Genomic DNA, 18,423 nt, shown 5'->3' on the forward strand with positions numbered 1-18,423 from the left:
TTGTACAAAAAAATATGAATTAAATAATCACAGCAGACAAAATTCATGCTTGCATGTACAAAGCAGAAATTTTGGGAAAACAGTGAAAAAGCAGGCAAGATCTTGGCCAGTCGTTTAAAATGAAGGACAGGGCAATGGGTCCCAGTATTAAATAATTTTACGAAGGTTTTCTTGGCTTACAAAAGTACATGCATTGTCTCTTTTTTCATGTTGTGGAGTCTTTTATACAGATGGGTTACATTTGATATGAGACATTAGTGTTGTATACAGTATAAGATTGGGGAAGAAGAGAAGGGGGTGGGGGTGGGATGGTGAAATTTATATTCTTTTCTATAGTGTACATGTGGGGTTTTGTGTCAGCATCAACTGGGTAGGTTCGCTGTCTATTCGCTTATTATATTTCCTTAGTACTGAGAGGGATTGGGGGGCCCAGGGTGTGGTTGGTTGTCTGTGTTTGGCTGCAGTGAGGTTTGTTTGCATTTGTGAAGGGGGTGATTGTTGGGTCAAGTTAGCCATATTGATTTGTATGCTGTCAGTGGCTTCTTGTTGTCTTGTTGGGCTGTGTATGTGATAAAGGGGAGCCATACTGGGACGAAGGTGTCCTCTTCTATTTGTCACTGTGTTCGTTTCAGTCTGCTGGTTAGCTTTTCCAGTAAGGTTGTTTCCCATATGATATGGTACCACTGGTCCACTCCTGACAGGTCTCTCCAGTGTCTGGCTATGATGCTTCTGGCTGCTGCAAGTAGGTGGCTTATAAGCTCTTTATAATGTGTGGGCATTATCATCTTGGAAAATGTTCAAAAGCAGCAGTTCTGGGTGAGTTCTAATACCTGTTTGGTTATTTTGCATATTTCTTGTATGATTGATGTCCAGAAGAGTTGGATTTTGGGACACTCCCATCACAGCCTCTCCAGGATTTTGATGAGTCAGGAAATATATGGAATATGATGGCTAGTAAAAATAAACGTGATCAATTTTCTCACAATAAATTGACCCTATGGGGAAATTCAGCTTTAAAAATTGGGTGGGAAATAGTAGTATGGAAAAATTGGATGGATGCAGGTATGTTATCTATAGATAAATTAATAGATGAGAACAATGATTTTTTTTTTTACATATGCTACCTTAAAATTAAAGTATCGCTTAGAGGGAATGACACAGTGGCAGTTTTTTACAATTACAGCATTTGCTAACATCTGCATTTGGGCCTGAAGCTTTTAAAGCATCTAAGACAACGAAGATACCTGAACGCTTGACTGAATCCTTTGAGGCTTTTACTTTATATAGATATCTAGTATCTATTAATCAATTTGACATACAGACTTTTAGAAGTGAATGGAATAAATAATTAATAAGCCCCATCTTAGTTAATCAATGGGATCATGTTTTAGCCTCAGTTTCTAATGTGTCAATAGACCAGGCATAGGCAAACTTGGCCTTCCAGATGTTTTGAGACTACAACTCCCATCATCCCTAGCTAACAGGACCAGTGGTCAGGGATGATGGAAATTGTAGTCTCAAAACATCTGGAGGGCCAAGTTTCCCTATGCCTGCATTAGGCTATAATCTCCAACTTTTTGTTGTTGACTTTCTGTATGGTCTCAAAATACACTGAAACCCTAAAGCTTTTGCATAGAAAGGCCGGCCGGTGTAATGAGAGCCACAGTTGTAGAGCTGTTAAAATATAAATTGCATGCTCCCAGTGTAGTTGGAACCTTTGCAACTTTTGTGTGAGCACAGCTCTCTACTTGCAGGCTGGCTGGCAATTGGAGGAAACTCCCTTGTTTAGATCAGCACTCGGAGAAAGGAGAGGGAGCTTGCAAAGGATGGTTAGACAGGGGCTTCTCTTTCTCTAAATACTAAAATAAAATATTGATTCAAACTTTAGAAAAGTCAGCACGTCTATTAAGAATTAGTACATCTCTCACAATATTTTTATTCAAGAATAACAAAAGCAACAGTAAAGGGATGTGAGATATAAGTCAATAATATTATCCCAATATTATAGATGCAAGGTTGAGGTATAGAGGCATTGATGGTGATATAAATATGTTATCCTTATATAGTACATTTTTTAGCATTGAAGCCAATTCACATGTATAGTAATGCTTGCAGCAGCCCTTCAAAAAAACCTACTACTATTATTCTCATATTGCAGGGCAGGGGGATCTTGAGGCAGGGCCGAAAATAGGCTTTCTGTCACCCAGGTCAAAGACCCAGTTTGGCACACACCCCAGATGCATGTTTGTGTACACACACACACACACCCCACACTCCTCAACACATTTATTTGAAAAGGGCATAAAAAGTAGGAAATATATTATTTGAATCCTAAGAAGCATTACGACTGTATGACCAAAGGGAAAATGAGCATCCCTTCCAATAAAAGCAAATTGTTTATCAAAAGTAGAACTTCCATGTTCAGCGATTGACCTGAGGTCAGGTTTTGAATTGGATTTATTTGGTCACAGGATCATTAAAAGACCCTCTTTGAGGATTTTTGACACATCACCCCCTTCTTGGTTCTGTGCAAACCCTTTCAAGGAGTTCTGACGTGGAAATTTGCTCCTAAGCTTCAACATGATTCCTTCCAATTTTATTTTTGTTTCAATGATAATTTTCTAGTCATTTTAGCTCCCAAGCAGGGGAGCCCAAACTTTTTTCAAAGAGGGCCAGATTTGATGAAGTGAACTTTAACCCCAAAGTTGTTGGGCTTTTTTTTACCATTTTACCCAGGACATATACTGCCACGGGGGCCAGATTAAATCTGTGCAGGTGTGATTTTCGGTGTCTGGGCATGCGCAGGAACGATTTCCAGCATCGCACTGTGCCAGTCTGGCCCATGGACAATCTCCATGGGAGTGATCTGGCCCATGGCCGGTGAACCTTGCTGACCCCTGCAGTCTGGAAGCTTCACCCAGGGCTCTTTTAAGGCAACCCAATGAGTTTTTTTGTCCTGCAGTATCCAGAGCTATATGTTGCTAAAATGGTTAGTGCAACATGTGGAGAGAGAATAGCAACAATGGCATTCAGTTCCCTACAAGATAATGGTGCAGATGGAAGTTGTTAGAGGATGGAAATGCAATGTAAAGGAGAGCAAGATCTTTGTTCTAAACCTTGCACATGGCAGGAGCAGGGTAGGGGTGAAGGAAGGCCATGATTTAATGAAGCCTGGAATGATGGTCCAAACCAGACCATTATTTCTGAAAAGAAGCATCAATCTTTCACTAGGGATTCTGTGTGAGCTGTTCTTGGCTTGTGGTAGCAGAAATAAATCAAATATTTGGAAAAGCAAACATCTAATGTGCTGTTCAAGATTCAGAATGTTTGGAAACTGATAGTCAACTATGTTTGTGCACAGAATATTGCTACTAAAGAGAAGGCACATTGTCAATGATTCAGCATGAAATACTTTCTAGCATTTGGCTTGGGAGGAAGCCTCTATGGTATTTTTCTGCAGTGCTGCAATAAAAAGAACTAACTGGCATCCTGGTGGGGTGCCATCGCGGCTGCTGCCCACGCCCCTGGGACGTGCGCCAGCCACGCCCCTGCCTGAGTTTGAAGCTCCACCACTGACCATGTGAAAGACCTCTCAGTTGGAAACATAATCCAGCAAGACTGATCTTTCTTTTTATGTTAGGATTGAAGTAGCTGGTAGTTTCCTGGTATGTTACAGCAGAGCCGTAGCTATGGAGGGGCAGGGCTAGTTGGGTTTTTTGCCCCAGGTGCTATTGAGGCTCCAAGTGTGTGTGTGTGTGTGTGTGTGTGTGTGTGTGTGTACACAAATGCGCATGGGGGTGCCAAACTGGGTTTTTGATCCAGGTGAAATAAAGCCTACTTTCATCCCTGTGTCACAGTGGCCAAAATTAAATACAAAAAAGCATTGTCCAGACCATTGTCCCACTGCAGAATTATTTACTTGTCATTGCTGTCCATTTTCTAAGCTTGCACAGTTATGGAGTACGTACATACTGATATATCTATGTACAAGGACCAGTGTATATTTTCCCCCCTGCTGCAAGGTGAGCTCATCTTCCCCTGACCAAAAGTGAGCGCAGTTCCCCAGCACACCTTCCCATCAAGCTATGTACATCTGTATGTAACCTAATTCAGAAATGTTTAAAAATAAATACTGTAAATAAAACATCCAAATAATGAGGTAGGAACAGTAATGTTATTTATGCATCACAGAAACAACAGAAGAGTTCATTGTTTCCCATTGATTCAGTCACAAGAGAGCCAGTGTGGTGTAGTGGTTAAGAGCGGTAGTCACGTAATCTGGGGAACCGGGTTCATGTCTCCGCTCCTCCACATGCAGCTGCTGGGTGACCTTGGGCCAGTCACACTTCTTTGAAGTCTCTCAGCCCCACTCACCTCACAGAGTGTTTGTTGTGGGGGAGGAAGGGAAAGGAGAATGTTAGTCGCTTGGAGACTCCTGAAGGGGAGTGAAAGGCGGGATATCAAATCCAAACTCTTCTTCTTCTTCTTCTTCTTCTTCTTCTTCTTCTTCTTCTTCTTCATATACAGTGTGCAGGGTATTTTTGTTTCACTCACCCTCACCACCCACCTAGTGGTTCTAGGTCAAAGTTAGTGCGTGAAGGATGAACCTGGCATTTGGGACTGTTGGTTGTGCTTTGAATGCCCAGCAGTGTCTAATTTTGCAGGTCCATGTTGACTAAATTGATTATAAATCCCTAACTACCCCCCTCCCCCCTCCTGCAGGAGGCTGGCCAGATGATTGAAGAGATGAATGTAGACTCAGTAACAACACTGGAGAGAGAACTTGTGGAAGCCGTTAAGAGGCTGTGGGAGGATCCAGGAATCCAAGCATGCTATGATAGGCGAAGAGAGTACCAGTTGTCGGACTCGGCTAAATAGTATGTATCTTACAGTAATAGATCTCTGGTCTGAAATGTTTAGGTTTGGTAAATATTAGGATTTAACTAGAATTTATATGAAGTGCTATTTTTCAAGAAAAAGAGGTGCCAGAACTGACTATGAGCACCTCCCTTGTTTTCTTATAATGGCAACGGTGCCCTCCTGAGTTCCAGCTGGAAAAAAGCCCTACTTGTATGTATGCTGGGATATAAGACAGTCTCAATGGATATTAGAATGGGGGTTATGCAAAGGGGTTGAGGTGTTTAAGTAGTGTTTGTGTAAAGACTTGTGTCATACTTTGAAAATGTAATCAAGATCCATGTGTACTGGAATGTGTGGACCCACTTCTGAGCATCAGCAGTTAGCATTTGAAGAGCTAATTAACCTAGGTAAATGTCCTAAGTGTGTACCAGTCTTTAATCCTAGTCGGTCAACAAGTGGGAACTCAGGGGAACTCCTTTGTTAGGTGACACCTGGGGGGGGGGCTAATCATTAGCACTCCAAAGCACCAAAAGAACTGACCATTAGGATGCAACTGAATAAGGAACAGCAGAATTAGTAGGAGAGATGCCTTGGAGTGGAGGGCTACACTCCAAGCCCCTCTTGAGATGACCAGGCTGTAAGAGCTGGAATCCCTCCATGCAGAGTGAAGGTGTAAATATGTGAATAAATCATATTTCTTTGTGTCTTCAGTTCTCCAAAGGAGCACAGACCCAGGGCAAGTGTCTGCAGGCCCCTGCAATCTTGCTACCATTCAGCACTTTTGCCAGATTGTATTATTATGATGGGTTGTACTGCCAACTCTCCCCCTGCCCCAATTTGTAACTCAGATTTTGGCATGAAATCACATCTGTCTCTTCGTGTAGATGAATTAACAAATAACAGTTTTGTTTTAATATTACTAGTTTTCTTTTCTATGGGTAAGGAAATGATGAGCAGCTATTCTTCTTCCCATACATACATACATACATACAATCTATTTCTCTTATTATATTACTAGAAAATTGAGTGGGTTTTTTTCTTTTGTTTTGGTTTTTTGCTAAATACAATAGTTTGGTTTTGCTGGAGGTAAGAAGAGTTTATAGTTTCTTAGTGAAGCATGATCCAGATAGCAAATGAACTGTGAGTAGTAGGGCGGTTCATAAAAAACCTTTTTTTTAAAAAAAATGCCTGCTTCACTGAATTGAAATTTCAGCCATAGAAAAATGGCAATGTAAACAGCTATTTTCATGGAGGAGGGTCAAGATATTAACTGATATGCATGAAATTTCAGAGATAGCTATATAATCCCTAGTGTAGTAAGATAAGACCTTTGGAGCAGGCATTTTTTTTAAAAATAAATAAATTATGAACCTCCCTAGGGAGCAAGGGCTGAGCTTGGCAAGCAAAACGTCTTTGGCTCAGCTGAAGGGGTTAGGCTTGAATAGTCAAGGGTCTGGCAATTGGGGGATGTGCAGGATAGTGGAGGTCTTAGGATTTAATATGTTAAATAATACTACTTTCTTACAGTGACTAGTCTGGCATTTTTGGTTTCATTGTTCCAAAATTAAACTCGGTTCAACACATTTCTGCAATACTTTGCTTTATATAATTTGCCAGCATTTTAGTGGCTTTAGTTTCTCTGATCAGGTTCATTATACAATCTTTTACAGCACAATAGTGCTGCAAAGAATTTTATCAGAGAGAGGGCTCTATGGGCTTTCTGTTTGATCTGTGCTGTACCGCAGTTCAAGAAATTGCTTATTGAACCAGACTACTAAAAAGTCCACCACGGCCTTCTGTTCTGAGCCCCCTTTAATCCCCCAAGTATCAGGTTCAGTCTGTGTGAATTATTTTCCAGTTGCTCCAAACTTACATCAAGCATAAGAATTGCACTCTCCATTTTTTCAAGACCTTAATGCTGATATCCTATGCTTCCATTATAGGCACCCCATCCATCTGCACAGCAACCTCATGTACCTTTTCCTCTGGTGGTTTAATTATTTCAGTTAGATCCTCTTGCGTTATTTGCAATGTGATCTCAGAGAGCAACTCTTCTTCATCTTTGGATAGTTTTGGAGTTTAGGGCAGCATCATCAGTTCCATCAAACAGATTATCAGGCCCGGTTATTTTCCTAGTCTCAGAATAGTTTCTAAGCGTCTTAGTTTAAAGCAAATGTTAATTCCCTTGCATTAAGTCTGAAATTGTTGAGTCTTTTATTCTTTTATGATTTTTTTTTTTTAAAAAAGAATTCTAGTAACTAAAGAGAGGAGCTTGGAGACTAAGTTACAATCTTGGTCTGCACTGTCACTCCCCCCCCCCCCCGCTGGGTTAGGATTTTAGTTTTTATATAATGAAATAGCAATTATGTTGGTCTTTACTTAAATGTTTAAACTTACTACTTTGTAAATGAGGACAATGTGTGGAAAATGTGAATATAAATTGACAGGCTTCTTTTTGATACAGTCAGCTCAAAATTAAATAGCGTAACTGAAAATAGGCCACTATTGTTATTCATACATGGTGGACTGGGGGTGGGGTGGGGTGAGCGCTGTGGCTGAAAGTATCTTGTGTAATGGTAGTTGTGCAATAACAGTAGCACTGAGTTTTGAATCTAGAATGTCCGTGTTCTTTAATCTTTTACCTTGTGTGGTCTATTAGCTCTCATTTATTGGTGAATTAATCTTCTACTTAAATAAATATTTGATTTCAACATGTGTTAATTTGTTTATGACAACATGTAACACTTTGCTAAATAAGTGTCTGTATTGGACTTGGAAGTTACCTTTCAGACTTTGACCGTATTGCTGCACCATCATTTGTGCCAAACGAGCAAGATATTCTCAGAGTGAGAGTGCCAACCACTGGAATTATTGAATATCCCTTTGAGTTGCAAAATGTTACTTTTAGGTAAGTTTGGTTATGCAAATTACTAATCGAGGTAAAGCAGCATTGAGTAGCCAAATACAGCAGCACCAAATATGAACCAAATGGGGAAAGTTCATCCTGGACAAGGCTTGGTTGCCGTTATTACAATCAGACGTAATTAGATTTTGATCTAAACCTTAAGAGTTCGGCGGTTATAAAAAGCCCTTTTGAATGTGGGCTTTTGTGAGCCTCTAAACATGGTTTCTGAATTTGGTCCTGGAGCAACTTTTACTGTAAATAGTTTGTTCAGCTATCAGGTCTTCTTCACAGCATAGTTGAGTTGGGTTTATTTTGTTTGGTTGGTGCCCTGGAAGCTTATTGCACACAGTTACTCCTCTTTCTATTTACAGAATGGTAGATGTTGGTGGACAGAGATCAGAAAGAAGGAAATGGATACACTGCTTTGAAAGTGTTACCTCAATAATATTCTTGGTTGCTCTTAGTGAATATGATCAAGTCTTGGCAGAATCCAACAATGAGGTAAAAGAACAGAGTGCTCTAGATTATTTCAATTAGTGCATTTTACTGTGGCAGATTATTTTCTCAATGCATCTCTCCATAGAATGGTCACTCTCTCCTGTTCGATGAACAATACCAATTTTTGTATGTGTATCCTGACGAAATTCTGGAACAGACACACTCTTAGTTTTTCATTCTTGCACATATAGCATCCATTGCATTGTATTTCATATTATTTTATTGCATTTATATCTTGCCTTTCCTCAAAGGAGCTCAAAGTGGTGAACATGGTTATCTTTCACCCCATTTACACTTTGTTTGCCGCACTGGAAGAATAGCTAGTGTTATAATTAATTATACTTGGAACACCTCTGGGTAGAAAATTAGGATAGATGGGAATAGGTTTTGGGTATGAAATAATTATACTATAATCTGAGCACAGAAATGGGGTGCGCAGGCAGAGTCCCACTCACACAATAGACTTCCCCCATTCACCCCCAAAATGTGCTCTTGAGGGTCCCCCAAACCCCTGGGGGATTGTGAAAGCAGTGGAATGAAGGTGAAGTTCTGTTACACAAGCAGAAATCAGTGTTGGATACAGCCCAGCACCCACTAATTTCTTTAAGACTACTTTGCTAACATTTCATACTTTTCTTGCAGAATCGGTTGGAAGAAAGCAAGGCTTTATTTCAGACAATAATCACATACCCTTGGTTTCTGAACTCCTCAGTCATCTTGTTCTTAAATAAAAAAGACCTTTTAGAAGAGAAGATTATGCATTCCCATTTAAGTACCTATTTTCCAGAGTTCACAGGTAAACCAGTTGTGGTTTACATCTGATAAGCAATTATTGTAGCTGCTTTGTCAGTTCACTAATGACCAGCACTTTAATGTGAAGTGTTAGCTACCCCAGTTGTTGGCTGCACTATAACAGACAACATTTACTGTATTTTTCGCTCTATAGGACGCACTTCCCCCCTCCAAAAATTAAGGGGAAATGTGTGTGCGTCTTATGGAGCAAATGCAGGCTCCATGGCTTCAGCGAAAGCAACGCAAAGCCTCCAAAGTGCAGAGGGAGCGCTCCTGCCACGCTCTGGAGGCTTTGCGTTGCTTTCACTGAAGTCTGGAGAGTGAGAGGGATCAGTGCGCACCAATCCCTCTTGCTCTCCTGGCTTCGCTTCACTGGAGAGGCGCTGCGCAGCTTTCCCTCTCTGCGCAGCGCCCCTTCAGCGAAGCAGGAGGAGAAATGGAAGGGGCTCCGTTTCTCTTGCCGCTTTGCTGAAGGGGCGCTACACAGAGAGGGAGAGATTTTTTTTTTCTTGTTCTCCCCCTCTAAAACTAGGTGTGTCCTATGGTCGAGTGCGTCCTATAGAGCGAAAAATACGGTACCTATTTTTGCAAGCAAATGATTAAAATTATATGCACATCCATATTCCCAATGTGGGAAGTTAGCATTTGTTACTACACACACGTCCTACTGTCCAAACATAAGGAATGAGTACCCAAACCTCGCTACACACGCATCACAGATTCTGATATCAAGACAGCCAGACATAGTTGTAGTACTGTAAACAAATGAGCAGCCTTAAACAAGACTTACTTTTTGTGTTTTGCTAGTTCATGGCAACCAAAAACCATGGTGGGTGGAGGAAAGATGAGACAAATAAGAGAGAATCCTTTTCCTTGCCTTTTGCAAGGTTTCAGTGGGTTTTCCTGGGTTTTTTCAAAATTTTGGGGTAAACATTCTGTGGCTGGGAACATGGTAGAAATTTTTCCCTAGGAATAATTGGAAATCGTTGACTCGTTATACAAACGCTCACCTAACAAATGATTTCCTGAGAATGCATTGTGTTTGGATAGCAGGACCTGTGTGTATTAGTATATTTGAAAATAGTTACAGTGGTACCTTGCAAGATGAATGCCTCGCAAGACGAAAAACGCGCAAGACGAAAGAGTTTTCCGTTTTTTGAGTCGTTCCGCAAGACGAATTTCCCTATGGGCTTGCTTCGCAAGATGAAACGTCTTGCGAGTTCGTTTCCTTTTTCTTAAAGCCGCTAAGCCGCTAATAGCCGTGCTTCGCAAGACGAAAAAACCGCAAGACGAAGAGACTCGCGGAACGGATTAATTTCGTCTTGCGAGGCACCACTGTAATTGGCATTAATTAACTCTGCATACACTAGTGAAAATAGAAATTTATTTGAAGATTGCAAGGAGTCTCTCTCTGTTTAATGGTGTCATTTTTTGCTTTTGAGCAGGACCAAAGCAAGATGTTAAAGCTGCCAGAGAGTTCATTCTGAAGTTATACCAGGATCAGAATACAGATAAAGAGAAAGTGATTTATTCCCATTTTACATGTGCTACAGACACAGAAAACATTAGATTTGTCTTTGCTGCTGTCAGAGACACAATACTACAGCTGAATCTAAAGGAGTTCAATCTGGCATAAACCACAGGGACCCAGCATTGTATTTAAACTCCATGTATGTATTTGCAGCAATTGTTTGTGTCCCTGTTGACCATAAAATATTTACTTAACAAAAATGGAAATTTAGACATGATACTTACAGATTTTTAATGTATACACTTTCAAAATGTTTTCTCCCCCAGTTTTTGATTTGAGGTGCATAATTTTAGTTTTGAGGTGATTAAAGAAAAAATATCTGCCATTTATTTATAGATGCTCCCTGCACCCGCTAATTTAATTCATTTGATAATCTTTTAGCCAGAGATGTCTTAGATACAGAAGATTGGATACTATATTGTCATTTGACTAAGGTACATGACTACGCTGAATGAAAAATAGCCTATATTTATATAATTCTTTAGGTTTTTAAAGCCTCTTTGAAGGACATGGCATACATCTTATTTTCCTTGAAACATGGCAGCTTGTTGTGCAATTTTTGATTCATAAGTAAAATGCTAGCTGCCAATATGTTTAATATTTGTTGTTTTCTATATACTTTGGGGCAACGTTATTTAAAAAATAAATAAAAACAAGCTCCCTTCCGCCCTTTGCTGGAGCCTATAAAAAGTAACTGCTTCCGTGACTGGAGAAGGGAAGGGTGCACTTGTCTCAACTCCAAAATGTATCAAGGGACCCCTGAATGGCATCTATCATTCAACAGTTCCATTGGGGTAACCATACCTTTTGGTGGCCATTTTTGGCAAAGGCAGTGAGTGTTCATTTCCCATTTTATTTGCTTTTCCTTTATGTTGGGTTGAAGTTTAATAAATAAATATAGTTAAGACCTACCACTTGTTTGGCATCATTTACACTATTGCTATGTCACCCCTTCATATGAAGTAATGCAGCATAAACTGTTTGAAGAAAGATAACATGTTGAATATTTGAATGTTTGACAGAGCGGTAATTCAATTAGCATCTCTTCACTGTGTGAACATTCCTAAAATTTAAAAATGACGTGAACCAACTCAGTATTTGGGACAGCACATGTATGTGTTTTTCTCTACAGGTCTAGCAGACACAGGGATAGAAATCTAATAAGCACAAACAAAAATAATGTATAACCAGCCTAGGAGGCATCACACTCTTTATTGTACACATTTAGAAGGCGTGATCTGTATGGTTGGTCTGCAGCTTAAGGGCCACAACTCAAAGTGTTAATGCTCAAGTATGATATGACTGTCAGTGAAACCAATGAATCTGGAAAGAGTTTGTTCATGTTCTTGAGACACAACACAAGTTATATTTTGGCATATCCAGTAACCATTAATTCAATATACATTTTGTATAGCAAGAAATAAAATGTTATGGGGAAGACTGCAATGTATTCCTTTAAGCACCTCAGGTGGTTACATAATGGAGCAAGCAAGACTTTTATATAAATACATACAATTACATTTGGCATGCCATTTACTTTATTTAGCTTTTACAACAAAGCTACAGTTTGAGGAGTTTAAGTACCACCAGCAAATTCAGGAGGGCCAATCTCTTTCACCTCAATCCTCCAAACAGGAGTTTGGAAAGAATATTCTGGAGCAGACATTTACTACATGCATCAAACAAGTCAAATCTGGATTAGGCAATACACTTACATACATTTGCATTCTTTTCCCTTTTATGATGTGATTTCTTCATCTACATGTGCATTTATAGGCATTATTGTATAGCCTAGCAAAATCAAATTAAAAGAAATGTGTATGCAACCCTCCACATACTGAAATCTTGTTGTTTTCATGCAGAACTAAAAAGATCTTATGAATTGTTTTGGGTTTAAATGCTGAAATGGGTTGTATTCCCACGTTAGTCATACTCTGAGCAGACGCACTGAAATTAAGAGACTTGCCTAATTTACGTCCATGAAATTCAGTGGGTCTATTCTAAGAAAAACAGTTGGATGCATCCCAAAGTTAATGAAAGTTCTCAATTTTTAAAAATTAATGACAATGCATTCAGCATGAGCATGAAATTTAGATTCCCCTCACTCAAAACAGTTTTTCATTCAAGAGTGTTCCTTAGGTTTATATACCATTTCAAAACATGATCTTTAGAAGGTTTTGATGACTTTGCTGAAAATTTTATGTATTGAAAGTAAAGATCATGCCATTCAAAGCACTGCTGCAAAGGCACATCCCTGCCTAGGTTATCATTTCAATAATTCATGTTTATCTGTGTACATCTACCCATCATCATGAGGTACCAGAACACCTTGCTAATTTTTTGCATCATATAAAAAGTGAGTGTTAAAAATAATATTACAGTACCACAAACTGTTTATTTGTATTAAAAAAACTAAATAACCTCATGATATATATATTGGTAAATAAAAAGGCTTCTTGAATAAACAGATCAGCAAGATCATTCATAATATAAGAGCATTGCTGGTTAAATCAGTCTTTCCCTGAAGAATTTAACTGAATTTCAGTGAATTACATTATATTAACATGTAATGTGGCAATTATAGCATATTAATTAAAATCCCGATGACAGGAGAAATAAAGCTTAGATGGTGGGGGAACCCTGATTATCACATAAAATCACAAGATTAATCTAGACTTAGTCTTTTTTAAATCATGTGACAGAATATGCATGAAAACATCATTTTTACTCCTGATATAAGTAACTCTATTATTTATAAATAAAAAGCTCAGTAAGCCACAATTTGGCAGAGGTTCTCAGCTCTAGAACAGTTTAAATGACACCGACCATGGCAGATTTTTTCCTACTCTGGCTATGTAGAAGACATCAACAATCCCCTTCATAGTCTTAGCAATGTCACATGCTAAGCTTCAATCAAAATGTTGAATTTGGCACTCTCTGTTTTGTCCATCTTGGAATCTTGCACAAATGGTCACAATTTCGGATGGTTCTCCCTCACTTCTTCCAGTTTTGAGAGAACCCACTATGAAAATTTGAGAGAAAATTTAGACAGTGAAAGTAAGTCAACATATTCATCTAAATATTAATAGCATAGAACATTAGTATATAACTATATAGTCAGTCCACATGTTGGCAAATCCCATTTTCTGGGGCTGCTGCCAGACTCCCAGCTGGGCTATACATGCATCAATGTGACATCTGAGAACTACTGTCACACATGCGTGGTGCCACCCTCACAATCAACATTTTGGTTATCTGAATCTAGGACTATGGTTGTATACTATTTTCAAGTAAACATATTTAGATCAGTAGTATTCGATACTCACCTTAGCATCATCTGGCGTTTTAAAATTAATAATTTTTCCAAATTCTTTGGCATGGAATACAGACTTTACTCGTTCCTACAAAATAAATAAGTTTCCTATTAATTTGGCTTTCTAAGGTAAAATGAAATGTAATACTTCTGTTATTTTACTTTCCCAGCATACAGCTCACAGCTTTATAGTGGACTGCACACTGATTCCACCATGAGCATGAGGCAGCTCCCAATCAGGTTTGCGGACTTGCCAAACTCGAACAGTCAATGGAGTCACAAGTAGTAAGGAAATAACAGGTGCCCACTTTCCTCTTAAACATTTAACTTAACTATTTTTTAACTTACGAATTAGCACGTTGCAGTCCATATTAAGGAGTGGCTCCAATGACTCCATGATGCCTTAGAGGTCTACATTTTGAGTCGGTATCAATTGTACTATCTCCTACTGGCGCCATGGGGGACACTGGCTTGGGATTTCAAAGAGCTTACCCAATTAGGGCAGGTCCAACTGCAACTTGAGCTAACATTAGAGGCCCTGCTATAAGAGCTTGTGGCCAAAGGAAGCCTCGGCCAAGGAATACAGATCAATCTTATAGTGCCTTGTGCTGGGGCATGCCCAGGTGGCTGCCCTGCCTATGTCCCCAATAGGGGCATTAGTGGAGAAGGCTGCAGATGCAGCTGTGGCCTGGGTTGAGTGGACTGTAAGGGACTCATAGGATATCAAGATGCAAATGCATATCCTCCAAGATAGCATAGAGCAATAATCATTGTAGCTGGCAGCAGTAGGAAGGAGACAAATGGGGTGTGTGTGTGTACATTTAAACTCCTTTGTCTGGATGATGTATACCTTAAGGGCGTGCTGCACATCGATTGAGTGTAAGGCTTTCTCTAATGGATGGGATTGGGGCAGAAGGTAGGGAGCACCAATTCTGCTGCATGTGAAAATGGGAGGCTACCCAGGCCAGAATATCCAAGTCCAGCAGATCACAGAAGTAAACTTCCATATCATTATAAAGCAGCTTCAAATGATTCACATACACCATTATTTCATCTTTCAATTCATCACTAACTGCTAAAGAGGAAAACTCTGAATTCTTGACATCCAATATTGGTGGCATACTGCTTGACTTTTCCAAGAAACCCTGTAATAATCTCCTTGCTTGGAATGCATGGTCACTTCTCTGTTTTCCATTTTCCTCACTTCTCTGTTTTCTTCCCTGTTTTCTTTCCTTGGTCACTTCTGTTTTCGCCACTTCTCATTTCCTTCTGTGCCCCCTAGTCTTGTGCTGTGCCCCCCCATTTATGCGATTTTCACCTGTGCCCCCCCGGAATATCCTGGGGGCCATATGCCCCCCGGTTGAGAAACACTGCTTTAGAGAACACAAGGGCTGAAAAAGAGAGTGCCTTCCAGAAGAGTCTTGTTCTCTATGCAGGAAAACATTAACACTCTCTCTCTCTCTCTCTCTCTCTCTCTGTGAAGAAAGGAAGAAACAAGGGGGGGGAGATTTGAAGCCCCCTTTATCTGACCATGAAACTTTGAATCAAAAAACAAGACTAGTGAAGTAAGTTTTCATAGGTGGTATTACTAGCTTGGTAAATTTGACTTGTTATATAACAACAATATAATAAACTAGCAAGTTAAGGAAAACAACATGCCATTTAAGTTGCTGAATTCTACTGGAGACAAATGACTTATTTTTAAAATATACTCTGAAGCTAATCTAATACATTCTACAACAAGCTGAAGTCTCTCACGGTACCTTTGCTTCAATGCGCAACCTCCGTCCATCAACAATGAATGGCTCCTTGGTAAATTCATCATAGGTGTACTGCCATTCACATGTCAACTGTCCAAATGTACCTCTTGTCACAAATAATATGCCACTAAAGAAGAATACAAAATAAACCATTAAAATAAAGCAAGCAGACATACAACAATTACTTTTTAAATAAAAAATTAAAAGTTGCCTTGTTATCACCCAGTTTGATGGTTTATTAATTCCACAATGAAATACACACATATGGATTTGCACAATGATGCCAGTGGAACCTAATCATATACGTGTGTATATTAATTCAGTCAAAGAAGACAACTACATTCTACTTTAAAGATGCAGAAATCAATATATAATAAAGAACAGCTGGCATATAGAATGATAACCAGGCAGCAGCAATAGTTGAACTGAACACATACTTTTGTTCAGTCATGTTCTAATAATTAAGATCAAATACATTCTACAAAAAAACAAGTGTTCCTGCATCTTCACTGAATTGAATTTGTTAGTTCCTTGAAAAAGCTTGTAGGGTTACATGTTTCAATAATATTTCAGTTAGAAAATAAAGCAAGTTTTGTCAACCAAAACTCTGGTCAGGATCCAGAGAGGTGCTTTATGCATGGTTAATAACATTATCCGTCTAATGGTAGCGAGATATTTATGCCATTTTATGAAGTGCATCCGAAATTTCCTTCAGTTTCAGAAGCATGATGGGATGGGGATAATGTTTGAGAAACATTAAGGTGTAAATTCCCTTGTAAATGTGGAATTACAGTGGTACTTCTGGAGGCAAACGGGATCCGTTCTGGAGGCTTGTTCGCAACATGGCAGAACACAACCCGCGTCTGCGCAGGTCGTGATTTGCCGCTTCTGCACATGCATGTGACATCATTTTGCATGTCTGCGCATGTGCGAGCAGCGAAACCAGGAAGTAAACCTTTCTGGTACTTCCGGGTTGCCGCGGGACGCAACCTGAAAACGCTCAACCTGAAGCAAACACAACACGAGGTATGACTGTCGTTATGTGGAGTGGTTTCCAATTGTGCCTATCCTTCCAAATTTGCTCTGGAAATCTGAGAAACCCTAGGGAATATTTGAAGTGGTGTGGGAAACTGCAGTGGGGAAGGCAGGAAAAGGAAATGAGCTTGCACAATATTGGATAGCAACTGTTGCTTTTGGGGGGGGGGGGAACTTAGCTGTATACCTTCAAAGTGACATACTATTTCCTATGCAGGGGTGCCAACTTGAATTAAATATGGGGGCGGGCAGATAGGCCCCACCCTGCATAATCAATCACATGATGTGGTGCGCACACACTATTTGAGTGGCAATGCCCATCAATCTGGGGGGTGGGGGCAGACCTCTCAAATATTTTATGGGGGGGAGCCCCCACGGCCCCTAGGAAATGAATCCTATGTAAGAATAAAACTAATTCACTACCACTAAATATGTATTCTGCTGATTTCAAGGTGCTTGTTCTAATAATCAAACAGAGTTCCTGTTGCTTTCCTATTCTGTTTCATAGGGCCACTGAGATGTGAGTACAGGGAGTACTGATGTACTGAGCCCACATCATGCAGGGGGGGGGGGCAGACTCTGAGCTTCCATTCATTATTTTTTTAACTCTCTAGCCCTCCTGGAAAGAAAGTTATGAAACAAAATGCGCAGGTACTCTTCTAAGTGATTTCTCTGAGATGTGCCAACCTGACTGCTCCCACCTTTTAGTGCCGCCAATGAGTGAAGTCAGGGCTGAGATAGACGAGTCTGTTGTTAGGAAACCAGGTGATTGGAATCCCTGGAATCCAAAGGAGCTGCTGTTTCTCCCTCCCCTTCAGTGCACTCTTCTGTCTCATTTTCCAGCCCTTTGTATCTAAATAGTTTGTTCTTTTTTCATCTAAGATCATATACTTAAATGTTATATTCTGCAAATACTACTACACAGTAAGTGTTAAAGAATCCACCTCCTCCCTGAAAATGGCAAATATAAAATGAGAAAACTTTGCAAAGAGGTTTAGGCATGTTTTCTGCCATGTCATTCTTGTGCCTTTGAGGCAGGCAGAAATTCAACATGTTAAGTATTTTCTAGTATGAAGATACAATTATATATATGTTTCTGGATGCTCCTTGCAAAAAAGGACACAAATTTGCATATGATACATTTCATTTCATTTCATTTAATGAATTTTTACCCCGCTCTTCAGAAAAGGGTGGAGGGAAGGCTCCAGAGCGGCTTACAAACGGCTAAAGAAAAGTCCCTGCCTTCAGACTTTTGCTACATAAAGGGGGAAATGGTTAAGAGGGAGGAGGAAACCAGAAAACTCTTGGATATGAATGATGTAATAAACAGATTAACAGTAGTTGCCCCCGCTCCAGATTTCCCCCCTCAGCTTGCAAAGCATAGCTAAATTTTATGCAAATTGGTTTCCTTTACAAGTAGCTCAGATATCCCACTTCCAATGCTGTGCACTAAGCACAGAAAATCCTGTTGGCGCCCTTGCTCTTCAGTCAAGAGAGGCAGAGACATTGCAAATTTCTTTATACTCATGGAACTGTCTCTTCTACTAAATTGAACAAGGAAGCTTTCGTTGATGTAGTTTCAATATATATGGACACCTGCACCCACAAGGAACTACTTAACTGAAGCACATCAGTTACAAAAGTACATGGTAGAATCATTCTTAAGAGAGAGAGAATGAATGAGAGCTTATCCCATGAATATTGTTATTCTGACTACCATTTATCAGTT

The 18,423-nt window shown here is 39.7% G+C and overlaps 2 protein-coding genes across 3 annotated transcripts in view; one reads left to right on the forward strand and one right to left on the reverse strand.

The window, feature by feature from the left end:
- LOC309542722 (guanine nucleotide-binding protein subunit alpha-14-like) overlaps nucleotides 1–11,611 on the forward strand; it is a 44,173-nt gene extending 32,562 nt beyond the window's left edge. Inside the window, exons 3-7 of the mRNA XM_082241655.1 lie at nucleotides 4,723–4,877; nucleotides 7,640–7,768; nucleotides 8,137–8,266; nucleotides 8,906–9,059; nucleotides 10,501–11,611. Coding sequence (XP_082097781.1) covers nucleotides 4,723–4,877; nucleotides 7,640–7,768; nucleotides 8,137–8,266; nucleotides 8,906–9,059; nucleotides 10,501–10,691 — 759 coding nt within the window. The 3' untranslated portion in view covers nucleotides 10,692–11,611. The remainder of the gene's footprint in view (nucleotides 1–4,722; nucleotides 4,878–7,639; nucleotides 7,769–8,136; nucleotides 8,267–8,905; nucleotides 9,060–10,500) is intronic.
- A 152-nt stretch (nucleotides 11,612–11,763) lies between these two features.
- VPS13A (vacuolar protein sorting 13 homolog A) overlaps nucleotides 11,764–18,423 on the reverse strand; it is a 161,800-nt gene continuing 155,140 nt past the window's right edge. For both annotated transcript variants that reach the window (XM_082241458.1, XM_082241457.1), the window contains exons 70-72: nucleotides 15,663–15,786; nucleotides 13,913–13,987; nucleotides 11,764–13,608 (exon numbers count right to left, since the gene is read on the reverse strand). In XM_082241458.1, coding sequence (XP_082097584.1) covers nucleotides 13,558–13,608; nucleotides 13,913–13,987; nucleotides 15,663–15,786 — 250 coding nt within the window. In that variant the 3' untranslated portion in view covers nucleotides 11,764–13,557. The remainder of the gene's footprint in view (nucleotides 13,609–13,912; nucleotides 13,988–15,662; nucleotides 15,787–18,423) is intronic.

This window comes from Podarcis vaucheri (assembly GCF_965113315.1).
Source record: "Podarcis vaucheri genome assembly, chromosome: 11".
Classification (NCBI taxonomy): Eukaryota; Metazoa; Chordata; class Lepidosauria; order Squamata; family Lacertidae; genus Podarcis; species Podarcis vaucheri.